Source organism: Rhopalosiphum maidis, chromosome 1 (assembly GCF_003676215.2).
Source record: "Rhopalosiphum maidis isolate BTI-1 chromosome 1, ASM367621v3, whole genome shotgun sequence".
NCBI classification, from domain to species: domain Eukaryota; kingdom Metazoa; phylum Arthropoda; class Insecta; order Hemiptera; family Aphididae; genus Rhopalosiphum; species Rhopalosiphum maidis.
Genome location: NC_040877.1, coordinates 55,391,236 through 55,404,840, shown reverse-complemented (window position 1 = coordinate 55,404,840; position 13,605 = coordinate 55,391,236). Strand labels below are relative to the sequence as shown.

General features: G+C 23.7%; 2 protein-coding genes across 2 annotated transcripts; both read left to right on the top strand.

Annotated features, from left to right (window-relative positions):
• Nucleotides 1–738: 738 nt before the first annotated feature.
• Nucleotides 739–3,677, top strand: LOC113549321. Its single transcript, XM_026950570.1, has 4 exons — nucleotides 739–792; nucleotides 874–1,006; nucleotides 2,200–2,299; nucleotides 3,555–3,677. Exons 1-4 carry the CDS (start codon nucleotides 789–791, stop codon nucleotides 3,618–3,620), a joined length of 303 nt encoding a protein of 100 aa, XP_026806371.1. The 5' UTR covers nucleotides 739–788; the 3' UTR covers nucleotides 3,621–3,677.
• Nucleotides 3,678–5,580: 1,903 nt separating this feature from the next.
• On the top strand, nucleotides 5,581–9,709 carry LOC113558058 (tyrosine-protein kinase Src64B). The gene is made up of 8 exons (XM_026963579.1): nucleotides 5,581–5,712; nucleotides 5,788–5,882; nucleotides 5,961–6,113; nucleotides 6,173–6,383; nucleotides 6,456–6,709; nucleotides 6,806–7,277; nucleotides 7,341–7,579; nucleotides 9,127–9,709. Exons 2-8 carry the CDS (start codon nucleotides 5,834–5,836, stop codon nucleotides 9,336–9,338), a joined length of 1,590 nt encoding a protein of 529 aa, XP_026819380.1. The 5' UTR covers nucleotides 5,581–5,712; nucleotides 5,788–5,833; the 3' UTR covers nucleotides 9,339–9,709.
• Nucleotides 9,710–13,605: the final 3,896 nt, after the last annotated feature.

The window sequence follows — 13,605 nt, the reverse complement described above, 5'->3', positions numbered from 1 at the left end:
ATGTTAATGAGTTCGTAATTATAGAGATGCTGATATAGATAACAATCTAAATTTTTTATAAAAAACATATCTATGCATAAATTCGTACCTATTTTTATCACTAAAAAAATGTAGAGCCCCCAACCGGTAGGTTAAACATATATATTTTTATAGTATAAGAATTTATTTTAAAAATCTAAAATCAATGTATTATATTTGATATAATATTAAATAATGTAGTATTCACATACAAACGCACAGTTAGGGCCCCATAAAAATCTCTACAGTGCTTTAGAATAGTTTACTCACATCCACGGCTATAGATAAGGATTGAAATAGATTAAATTTTAATCTATTCTGTGGTATTAATACTTTATAGTTTATAATACTCTACTATAATTCTATTAAGCCTAATAAGACTAATAAGCCTAATATGAATAATTGATCGAGGCGCTCCCAGTGGCAGATTAATCATTTAGAACGTAGCCGGTACGTTTTTCGAAAACGAAGTGTGGGATGGCATACATTGATTAAAGAATACTGATATTATTGACGGGATCCTTATCATTACAGTGTTTATGAAAAATATTGAACAAAAAATATTATTAGTCATTACAGAATTCTTATGCTCTATTACTTATTAGTCTATTTAAATTCATATAAAATTATATAATATGTGTTTTAACATTTAATTTTAAAATAAGTATCAAATTAATATATTTGATATCTGTAATACTCTATAGTGTTATTAATAGTTAATACCTACATTAATTGTTATTTTCCATTTCAACATTGTTATTAATTTCAAAATGGGTCAGTATATTTTATTTTTATTTATGGTATCTACCTACCTATACATTTTATTTAGTTAATTCCGTTTTTCAATATTTTCAGTTGAAAATGTAGGGGATTTACATAATTTTATACAATTTAAGTTACTTGCTTCAGACGGAATAAAGAAATGTCAAAATATAAATAATGAAGAAAAAAATGGACAAATTATTATTTTAGATAAATATAATTCAAGGTAATCGTATATTAAATGTATTTATTGTAGATTTTGTAACTCATTGATATAAATTAATATATCAATTTACTTATTCTGTGCAAAAATCTTAGAATGAAATAGTAAAATGAAAATGAACATTTAAAATTTATACTACTTTATTATTTCATATATTCTTAAATCAATGCTAATATATAATTTTTTTAAAAAAATTTCCAAATTTTTCATTGAGTTTAAGATGCAAATAAAAAAATATAAAAATATATCTTTCCTGTTATTGTTATTTTAAAATTTATTGAGTAATTGTTTTTCCTATTTATATGTGTGTATGATTCTTTTTTTTTTTTTGGATATTAATATTTGATATAAATTAAAAACTATATTTAAAAATGTAGAATGTTTGTCTTCCAATGAAACTTACTTAATATATACAGGGTGATTCTTTTATCATTAGACACGCATTTCAAAAAGTGATAACTTTTTCAAAAATTTTAGTTTCATGATTTTTTAAAACTATAATATTTTTAATTTTTTTCACCCTTATATTTAATAGTGAAATCACTATCAACTTTTGATTTTCATATGGCAACCTATATTTAAAATGTCAAAATAGTAGGGCTATTTATTTTTATGAATTTTAATGTTAAAATTATTATTTTTAATTTAACCATTAGTGAGTTATAGCTGCTCAAAGTTGGATGGTTTGAGGTTTCTAGGTGTTCATCGTACAGGTTATTACGGTTGTGAGGCGTTGGTAACTACAGTTACAAAATTTATCACTGTGTGGATAGTCGTCAGTCGATAACAATTTTATTTTATATAATTCTATGAAACAAGCAGTATTATAAAGACAGAAAACCAATTTTTTAATGCTATATCTCGCTAAAAGATTAACAAAAAATATTAATTGAATATTAAACTTCATAAAAAATTGCCATATAATTTAGTATATTTTAAATAAAGGTTGCACATTTGAAAATCAATATTGATAGTGGTTTCACTATTAATTAAAGAAGTGAAAAAAATGAAAATAAGTCAATATTTGACGAAATAATGAGTGTTTAATGATAATAGAATTACCCTGTATTTATCTATCATACAAATACACTATTATTTTTCAATAGGTTAATTATTATGGACATGATGGGTACATAAATTATCAATAGATTATATTTTGACTAAGTATTAATTATTAACCTGTACAATAATTTCAGAGATGTTTCAATAATAATGAACAGTCTGAAGACATTCAACTATTTGAGAATGAAAAACAAAGAAAATTTAAATAACCTTAATATTTTTTTCAAAAATATTGTAAGTTATTAATTTGATAATTGTATTTACTTTAATGGTAAATTGTGTATATATTATATGTTAAATAAGCAATATTTATAAAAAGCAGTTTTAGCATAGGTATTATCATCATTTTAATTTAGTTTATTGAAATAGCCAGGATGATGATTTTTAATATATTTAGTTGCCTAATTAACATAATTACTTTTATGAAGTATGAGAAAAATAAAAACAATTTTTTTTTGTGATATATATTTGTGGCTTCTATAAAAATATGTTTTATTTTGAAATATTTTTTTTAATTTTGATGACATATCTACATATAAATACATAAATGAGGTGATTATTAATTTTTTTTGTGAATCATGTCGCAATGTCTCGACCAAATTCAAACTTCAGTTTTTTTTGTTATCCCATCAACTCTGTATAATTAAATGAACATAAAAGAAATAACTTCAAAAGGATATTTTTGCAGTTTTATATTGAAACTAAAATTATAACTTATAATCAATAATTTTTGTTGTTGTGCTGACTGCTGACAGACAATATTGTCAGCAATAAACATGAAATAAACCATAGTGCATAGTGTAATAATTATAAACCTACATAATTGTCATTCTTTCCAACAATACACTTTGTATGTATTTACGTTGTTTTCCCACCCTATGCTTACCCCTCTTGAATGCGATCAAACATAGTAACGTCTAACCAAGGCTGTAACTGAAAAAAAATTTCGGGGGGGGGGTCTAAAATTTTTTTTATATATAGTCAATAAATTATATTCATCACTAAAATATTTCTACTTTTAAAAATTTCGGGGGGGGGGAGAGTCCGGACCCCTGGACCCTCCCCCAGTTACGGCCTTGCGTCTAACAGTTGAATGCAGTTAGTCGCTCCTACTATTAAAAATAGAATAGCTTATTTGTGTTATTTCCAAAATATCTTTAAAACAAGAATAATTTAACAATTTTATAGTTTTTTTTAGAGCTAAGCAAAATTGTTTGTCCCGTTTTTCAATTTAAATAAGGTCATCCTAATTAATAGTTAGTAATAAACATAGCATGTATTGTATTAATTTGATTAAATATATATATTTAGTAAGGAAAACTGTTCAAGATGAAAAACATTAACAGTTGAGTGTCCTGGACTCCTGGGCTCTAATATATATTGAATCTTTCAAATATTTAATTTAATCATTTTTTATAAAATTATATAAAATCTAAAATTTTGAACTAAATATTTGTACATTCTTATATATATTGTATTTGTTTTATAGAAGAACAACAAAGAAGTCCACAATAAAGCACTTGCGATGTTTAATTCAAGATTAAATAATAAATAATTTTAATGCTTAAAAATAATAATATATTCTTTCAATCTTTTTTTTTTTTAAAAAAAGCTCTGTATAGTGAATATAATAATAACATTTATATTATCTTATCACTGTATGTTAATATACGTTTTTAAAAATAAATTTGTTACTTTTTTATAATTATTTCAAAATAAAATATGTAAAATCTAAAAACAACCAGTCAATTTTTTTATCTCGAATAATTGTGAATAATCACAATGGACCGGTCTAAAATAATAATTAAATATTGAAACGAGTAATCACAATTCTCGCTATAAATAAAGCTGTCAAAACCAGGAATGGAATAGTGATTTTTCTAATAGTTTTAAACTAAAATCGTATAATTCACGAAAAACTCAAATTTCAGTTAAACAAGGATGGAGTTACCGGTGTTAAAAACATTGGTCAACTGTCACATTTCAAAGTATTATGTATTAAACGAATTTCGTTTATATTATATTATGGATTCTTCTAGTAAGAAAAGTTTGTGAGATTTTACTTTTGATGTCTAGGAATGGATTATGGATAAGAAAATTGAAAATATTACGCTTAATTTCAAGAATTGTCTAAATGTTAAACAAAGTTCAGCTAAATCTTTAATATACCCTTGGAGATGACCAGAAAAACCGTGGACCACAGAGCATTGTAATTCTTAATTTTCTTGGGTTATTTAATGATAAATATTTTTTTATTATTGAAATGATGATCACAAAATGGTTAAAAGTATTTCCAGACATTCCAGTAAATAATTTGACAGTAGAAATTGTTATAAACGAATTTTTGGAAATAATAGTACGTCGTACGATTTGGCTTTTCAAAAACAATTATATCAGATGGCGCAAAATGTTTCACAGGTTTTGAATTTCAATTATATTGCAATAATCTAAGTATAAGATACATAACACTATGGCAGTGCACTATTTAATTTGGAGTCGAACGGTTGTGCCGAATCAAAAGTCAAAATAATTAAAAATCTCTTTAAAAAATGTTCGACAGCACAATCTTGATTAAATTAATTGTTTTTAATGTATTGTAATACACCACGATCAGTTCAGTTTATATTATGCCACTCGCTTACCATTTGACATACTACTATCGACTACAGGACAAGTGTTAAAATAATTGTTGGACGACAATCTTAAATATACAATGGTGGTAATAAGATTACATCATTAAATGTAGGTGATAATGTTTTAGCTAAATAAACGATTACCAACAGTATATCTTAAGTTGTGTCCATAGGCGTGCCGAGTGTGCCCAGGCACACTCTGTGATTTTTCATTGGTCAAAGCGCCCTATACCTCAAACTACCTAAATAATTAAATTCATTCAATTATTTTAAAGCGAATTTAAAAAAAAATTGCAAAATTCATTAAATTAATTTAAGAAGGATAAATTTGTCTTGGTTAATACATGCATGTTAAATATGAATATAGGTAGTTAAAAATAAATATAGTACTTAGTACTATTCGAACGTACCTAACTAAACATTTTTTTTGTAGGTGTGTTTAACACCAGCATTTTTTCCCCCACAACATGAAATATAGATCGGGGGTAACTAGGTGTACATATGAACGCGTTTTTTTCAAAATTAACCATAATAAAAAACAAATTATGCAGTACAATGATTGTTCATACAAGATACAACCGATGTTATATTATGTACATATACTGATAGTAGTTCTACACTCCATGATAAAATAGATCTATTTTATCAATTGTTATGCTAGTACTAGTATGCTGCATTCACTACACTCTTCACCCTTAATTGTTACATTAATTAATATATTAGTTAAATTCATTTGTGTTTATAATGATCTTATCTTATCATAGGCCATAGTTGTGTTGTTATCTTTAACCACGAGAGTGAGCTAAAAACTTTATTTTTATCAATAATCAACTTCATGAAAATAATATGAATTGTATTTGTATTAACTATATTGTATACAATATAATATATAGAGAAGAAAATCTTTTAGAAAGTGTTATAATTAATGTGAGTTCAATGTTTTAAAATTATTTAGTTTAAAAATAAATTAGAATTTTGCGTTCTACTGTTTATAATAAAAAAAAGATAAGTTTAGTAAGTAATAATTTGTATCAAATTTAATATACTTGTGTGATTTTAATAATTTATTTAAATGTTTTATATATTAAGCTATAAATATTAACAAACATGATGAAGACTAACCATTGTACTTAAAATGGGTACTTGTTGCAGTCGTCATTCACCAGATCCCACCCATCATCTGGGTAAATATCTATTATTTTAGATTAATTTTCAAATAGGTAACTTATATCATTTTATGTTGCTTAATGTTAACTATATAGTTTTACATCATGGTTTCAAAATACAAGATACGATAGATGTCTTGAATAAAGGATCCAGTGAAGTGCGTTATGTGGCTGATTTGAATCGTCAACATGGAACAGCAAGTATTAAACGCCATGGTGTTGACATTATACGTACTCCAACATCAACACGTATTAATAATTTAATTAATTTTTTAATTTTCTTGTACTTATATAAAATAATTTTTTAGTTCATTCATCTTTACATGGACGAATTGTGGTTGCTGTTTATAATTACCAGTCCAGGGAAATGTCTGATGTATCATTTGTTAAAGGAGATCGCATGGAGCTATTAGATGATAGTGAACCAGATTGGTGGCGCGTTAGACATTTGAGAACAAATGAAGAAGGATTAATTCCTTGGAATTTTGTTGCTGAAGAAAAATCAGTTGAGAGTGAAGAGTAAGAAACATTATTAAATATTGATACATTTACATTAATAACATTTAAAACATATTTAATAATTATTTGTAGTTGGTTTTTTGGAAAAATATCTCGTAAAGAAGCGGAAAAACTATTATTATCTGAAGAAAATCAAAGAGGAACATACTTAGTACGCGACTCAGAACACAATCCAAATGGCTTCTCTCTTAGTGTTAAAGACTGGGAAGGAGGTCGAGGATATCATGTGAAACACTATAAAATAAAATCTCTAGATAATGGTGGTTATTACATTGCTACTAATCAGACTTTTTCTAGTCTTCCTGAACTCATATCTGCCTATTCGAGTAAGAAATTATTATTATAATTAGTATTTATTATTTTTATAACTTTAATTGTATTTATTTATTGTATTTTAATTATCTCATTTGTATTATTTTAAGAAAATTCATTGGGATTATGCCATGTTTTGGCTCGTTCATGTTGTAAGCCACAACCACAGATTTGGGATCTAGGTCCTAATTTACGTGATCAGTGGGAAATAGACCGTAGTGAAATCCAATTAATTAGAAAACTTGGCCATGGTAATTTTGGTGAAGTTTGGTATGGTAAATGGCGAAATAATATTGAAGTAGCTGTAAAAACACTTAAACAAGGCTCAATGTCTACTCAAGCATTTTTACAAGAAGCTTCTATAATGAAAAAGTTTCGACATGATCGACTTGTTGCCCTTTATGCTGTTTGTTCAAAAGATGAACCTGTACTAATAATACAAGAATATATGTGTAATGGAAGTTTATTGGATTTTTTGCGAAATTGTGATAGTAAATATTTGCAATTTGGTGATTTAATCTATATTGCTGCTCAAGTTGCTAGTGGAATGGCATATTTGGAATTAAAGCAATTAATTCATCGGTAAAATCATTAAACATAAAATAATTAATGAACACAGCTATATTTATTAATAATTTTTTTTAGGGATTTGGCTGCAAGAAATGTATTGATTGGAGAAAATAATATGGCTAAAATTTGTGACTTTGGTTTAGCTAGAATTATAGAAGATGATGAATATTGTCCTAGACAAGGTACTCGATTTCCTGTAAAGTGGACTGCACCTGAAGCTATTGTTTATGGACGTTTTTCAATTAAATCAGATGTATGGTCTTTTGGAATATTACTTATGGAATTATTTACATACGGACAAGTCCCATACCCGGGTAATACAATTTTTTTGTATAAAAATTATTTTAAAATAGATTGAAAATAATTTATTTTAAATTTAAATTATTCTAGTATTTTAATTTGAAACATTCAATAATATAAAGTGTGTTAGTTTTAAAATATTTAACAAGCACTTTATTATTATATATGATTATAGTCATACATATATAACATTTCTTCAATGCATTGTTGATTTCAGCTAACACTCTAAATACCTAAAAATAAACTTATTTTTTTCAACTTGATAAATATTTGTTTTCAATGACTTAACTTTGATGTCATGTAATATTATTTAGTACTTCCAGGTTATCTCAATTACCCAAATATTTCCAAGACCCCTTCTATAATTATCCTATTTATATCGACTACTTTGTACAGGGAATCTTGTAATAAATAATAAAATTATGAATCAATTTATAATTTTACATTCCGCCTTGTAATTTGTATCATTAATTTAATTTTGTTTTGAAAAATGTACTATCCACATATCTTGCTATTAGGTCATTAATCATTAATGTTGGTATTTATTTCGTCATTCAGTCGATAGTCGTTTATTAGATACCTTTTGTTCATAAAAGTTGTTAGCTATACCATTTAATAGTGCCTATCTAACAAATATTCTTTTTGAGAACATGAATTATTTTAATTTGCCATCATCAGATAAAGAAGTTTTCTAACTTCTTCAGGAACATGTAATGTTGCAAAGTATACAATTTATAAATTATAAACTGTTTTTATCTGGTTTTTTTAATACCTAATACCCTAATATCTCTGAAATAGCTTAATTTATTGGGTTATGCACCTAAAGTAGTTTTGGAAATATTTTGATAGTCAAGATAACCTGGTTTTGCTGCTAAGGTAGTTGAGATAATCCAGAAGCACCATTATTTTTATGTTATTGAGTTATAAATTTAATACTGTTAATAATCTTGTTCTCAATATTTTATATTATTTTTTTTCAAATTGGAAGTTATTGTATGGATTCTGTTTAATTTATGTTTGTATTTTTTCAACTTCGTTGGTGATGGAAAATCTAAAAGGTTTTTTATGTAGTATTATTTATTAATTAATAATAAAATTTTAAAGGAACTCAGAAGAGATTTTGTATTAAATATAATTAGATTTTCTAAGCTTAAAGAAAACTTTTTAAAATTTATGTAATTGTATGTACATTTAAATTTAAATTTTATTCTTAGTAATAAGACCATTACAATTTACAACTGATGAAGATAACTCATTTTCTGGAACTTAAAAAAAACTCGATCAAATCATCAATTAGTCTCCACTGTCAATGGTGTCATAAATATTATCAATTGAAATTTGTGTATAATTTATATTAGTTCTATTATTTCAATACTAAGATGAGAAATTTAATGATAAAATTGATCTGTCTATAATATTTGATTTTTTATGTAGTCTCTCTTTATTAGTTTCTTCAGATTCTATAATAAATAAAATGTTATGAGTTAATACTTAAGTATAAAAGTATTCCCAAATAATAGCTATCTTAAATATTAAATTGCTTTAATCTATTATGTTGCAGGTATGCATGGCCGCGAAGTCATCGAACAAGTGGAACATGGATATCGTATGCCAAAGCCAGTTTCTCATTTTATCCCCGATGACATTTACAGACTTATGTTATTGTGTTGGGATTCTGATCCAGACAAACGACCAACATTTGAGTTCCTGAATCATTATTTTGAAGACTTCACTATTACCTCAGAAATACCGTACAGGGAAGTAAGTGATTAAATGATCAATTCTAACACCAATACCCAAATGTGCCATACTGGGTTGCTGCAAGTCCTTAATATTGTCAAACTAGGAAAAATGTGTTTCATGTTTAAATGGCTCACTAAATAAAACAATATTAATTTTAAAGAAAATCTTTAACTATACTTACTACTTGGGTTTATCATTATTTAACTAACTAACAAATATTTTATTTTTCTTAATTTTTTAGATCTCATTTTGTTTTGTTTTATTTTATTTTATTTTATTTTATTTATTGTACTTATTGATTGTTGTTATTATTTTTTCATTAAATTTTGAATCTTAAAAACTTCACATTTTGCCAAATTTAACTATTTAAGAAATTATTATAATTTTGAACCTTGAGAATATTACCACTTATATAATATATTCATGAATAATTTAAATTGAATGAATTTATATAATATACAAGTATTAAAACATATTATATTTGATAATTTCCAGTAAATAATTTTATTCTGATTTTTTGTTAGACAAAAAAATTTATAAAAAGATGCATCAAACTTGTAATTTAATAAATTTATTCATTTTAAAATTCATCTTGTGTATAATACTTAGTACTTACTATACTTAATTATAAATTAAAAATAGTTTATTTTATACTGTGTCATAAACAATTTATGTTTGTAAATGTATTCAACTAAAAAGGAAAGAGTAATATAATAATATAATATAATTCTAATATATTGAAGAAAAAAAAACGTATTTACATACATTGGCAAACAAAATTTTAAGTAACATGTATAATATTAATAAATAATGCATTTAATTTTTTAATTATTAATTGCATTTATAATTTAGATTGAAAAATTATCTTCTAAAACATAAAATTTTAGGTTATTTTATATATCAATGGTGTTCATGTGCAATTATATGAAAGAATTTTTAACCACTGTGTAAAAATTCTGAAAAATTTTTACAATTCTTCTGTAAATACATTTAATATTCTTAATTGTACTATTTTATATCATCAGTATTATTAAATACAATAACCATAAATTTATACCAGCTTACTATCAAATTCACAGCATAATATACAAGTTTTTAATAATTTATGAAGATTTAGTTAAGTTAGGTTCAAGTCTCCCTTATGTATTTTTAGTTCTTTATTTTTTATCTTAAAACATACAATGACAGTATTACAATAATACAGTAACTGTATTCAGTTAAATTTTACATAAGTAACATTACATTTTAAAATTAAATATATATCATTTCTGTATACATTTTATTGTACAAATAATTTAAAATTAAATATTGAATGTACCAATAAACTTTAGTTATGAAAAGTAACTTAAGTTTAGGAATTATTTGACTACAAATTCTTGAATATGTATACACAAATACTGTAATGCACAATTTGCAATTTAAATAATGAAATTATGCAACTAATTATATTTTTTCATTAATAATTATTTAATATAAATAAATAAATAAGTAACCAACAATTATAACATTTTATATTTATTATTAAAAATGGCTTTTGTTGCTATAAAAGAAAACTGTTGATTTAAAATTCTTATTAATAACTTTTTCTTCATTTTTGTTTTTGAGTTATATTAAAAAATTAATTCTGTAGAATATTTTCTAATTACTCGTATTCTACATGACAACACAAAACCCTAATAAACCGTTATAAATTTATAACAAGACAAAATTTCTATTAATTAAAGTTCTAGGGTTCATTTTAATCAGTGAATTAATTTTTTTAAATGTAGACATATGAATACATTATATAAGCATAATTTTACTCTAAAATCAAATGTATCATAGTGACATGATTAAGATTTTTTTAAATAACTTTAAAATAAATAATTTGTTATTTTTCCTGGCTTCAAATATTTTAACTTTGTTCAAATACGAATCCGTCCCATAATACATCTATAAAAAATAATTAACCTAACCTGCAGGCTTTAAGCATACTTATATGATATATTTTGTCCTATATGTAACAGAATCTTGTTTATGGCCTACTGGTATTATTAAGTTTAATATGTGATCTACTAAGATGATTGATATGTATTATGTAGCAATAACTATATCCATTATATAATATATTAATATGCTTCTGTTATTTGTTGATATTAATGTAATATCAGATGAATAGAGCTTTGTTTAATTAAGATGATGATCATCATAAAACAATCAATTATATGAAAAAAAGTTGTTCATACAAAAGATATTAAAAGTATGGGTATATAGGAAACTAAATTGATATAAAAAAACATTTAGAACTACTATGTTGCATGGGCATTTAATTGAGGGATTGGACAGAAAAAAAGTATTTCTTAAACTATATCTTTTAATTTTATTAATAGTAATAGTTGTAAACCCAGTTATATGATTTTTTTTAACTGTGACTTTTTACACTAATAGTAATTTTAAATAGTATACAAAAATAATGTGGTACAAACATATTTGGTATACATTTTTATTTTGTTTTATGTTTAAAATTATTATTTTTTTTTTATGAAAAATACATAATTAATATTGGTAAAATTTGTATGGCGTTGTTAGATATATTATCTATAATTTTTAAAAAGAATGTTTTGATAGGTCACTATTTCACATACAGATGAATAACGCTATCTGGTAGGTCACATATAAAATTAATATCTATATAATTTTTATATTTTTATTTTTATTCTCAAAAAAATATATATTTCAGGTTGAAAATGATAATATGTATAAATAAATATTTTTTTTTTATTTAAAAAAATAAACAAATTTTAAATTAACAGTTAACATTCTAATACAAAAAAAAATATTACGTATAAGAAGTATATCCAGAAATTAAGTTCTGCTTTCTACTACAACTTCTTGTGGATTTTGCATGGTAACAGTTTGATCCTATAGCCTAGACCTAACACCTAGTTATTTTTATCTTTTTTATAAATGAAACGATTTTCTCAACACATGGTTGCAATCATAGGCATCATCTTTCTATGTTGAAGGTATACAAAAACTAGTGTTCCATTATAATAAGTGCTTAGAATGATGGCAACTATGATGAAAAAAAAACTTATAATAAGCTTATTTATATTCAACGTTCCAATCATTTATTTTTAAATATATATTTTATTTATTTTTCTTTCCCTACGAAACTTACTTTCTGGATATACATATTATACAATATGTTAGCATAAAAATTAATAAATCATATTTTTTATACTTGACCATCTGTCAATTAAGACATTTTAATAAGACAAATGATTATACTATTATATAAATATTTATATGAGGCTATACTAAGAATATTATATCTTATATCTAAAATAAATTACAAGACAATTAATAACAAAAATAAATAATTTATTAAGTGCATAAAAAATAATTATAATTATTATTTATTTATTTATTTATTTATTTATTTATTTATTTTTATTTTATTTTATTATTATTATTATTATTTTAATTTAATATTTTGTTATTCACCCAGTTAACAAATTATAATATTAATGTCAATATCATTGTTTTCTTAGAAAGCTTTAAATATTCATAACATTTTTACTTAAATTCTTAAGGAATGATATAAATATCTAATTAACACTAACGCAAATGAACAATTATGGAACAAATAATACAATTAACTTTCCTATACAAACTTCTACTGATTATTCTTGTGTATTAATTTATAACAATTTCACCTATTCCCTTAAATTTTGTGTTGAACAAATCAACTGTCTCTGTCATCAACTTTTATTAGCTAATAAATATTTGTTTGAAAGGTCTCTCACTAACAATGATATTTTTAATACTTAAATAATCACAGTTTTATGTCAGTTCAATGAACTCATTGTATTTATATATATATAAGTTATTAATTTCATTGTTTGTTGTAAATTGAACATCTTTTTCATGAAGATTAAATTAGTTTATCAATATGATAAAATATCAATCATCATATAATTATTAAAATGTTTTTATTTTATTTATAAAGTACTCTGTATGTGTGTAGATATACAAATATTTGAGTAAAGTTCTCTAAATAATATATTGTGTATAATCTATTTAGTAAATTACCCATGACTGTAATGACATTGAATGTTTGTATAAAATATTGTACTGAACACTTTTTTTATTCTACAGAACACTGACTTTTTATTATTTTATTACTCTACTAGTCATCTAACATTTAATTAAGGCAAATATTAAGAATTAAAATAATATTTATTTATTTTTATATAAAAACAGTTAATACAGTTAATGATCTTAAAATTAGAATCAACATTATCATAACAATTTT

What these genes read in the sequence shown, in the direction of transcription:
- LOC113549321 (XM_026950570.1), top strand. An exon ending in TTAGATAAATATAATTCAAG is followed by an intron (nt 1,007 to 2,199) that starts GTAATCGTATAT and finishes CAATAATTTCAG; the next exon opens with AGATGTTTCAATAATAATGA. An exon ending in ATATTTTTTTCAAAAATATT is followed by an intron (nt 2,300 to 3,554) that starts GTAAGTTATTAA and finishes TTTGTTTTATAG; the next exon opens with AAGAACAACAAAGAAGTCCA.
- LOC113558058 (XM_026963579.1), top strand. Translation starts at nt 5,834, where the DNA reads ATGGGTACTTGTTGCAGTCGTCATTCACCAGATCCCACCCATCATCTG. An exon ending in ACGTACTCCAACATCAACAC is followed by an intron (nt 6,114 to 6,172) that starts GTATTAATAATT and finishes ATAATTTTTTAG; the next exon opens with TTCATTCATCTTTACATGGA. An exon ending in ACTCATATCTGCCTATTCGA is followed by an intron (nt 6,710 to 6,805) that starts GTAAGAAATTAT and finishes TATTATTTTAAG; the next exon opens with AAAATTCATTGGGATTATGC.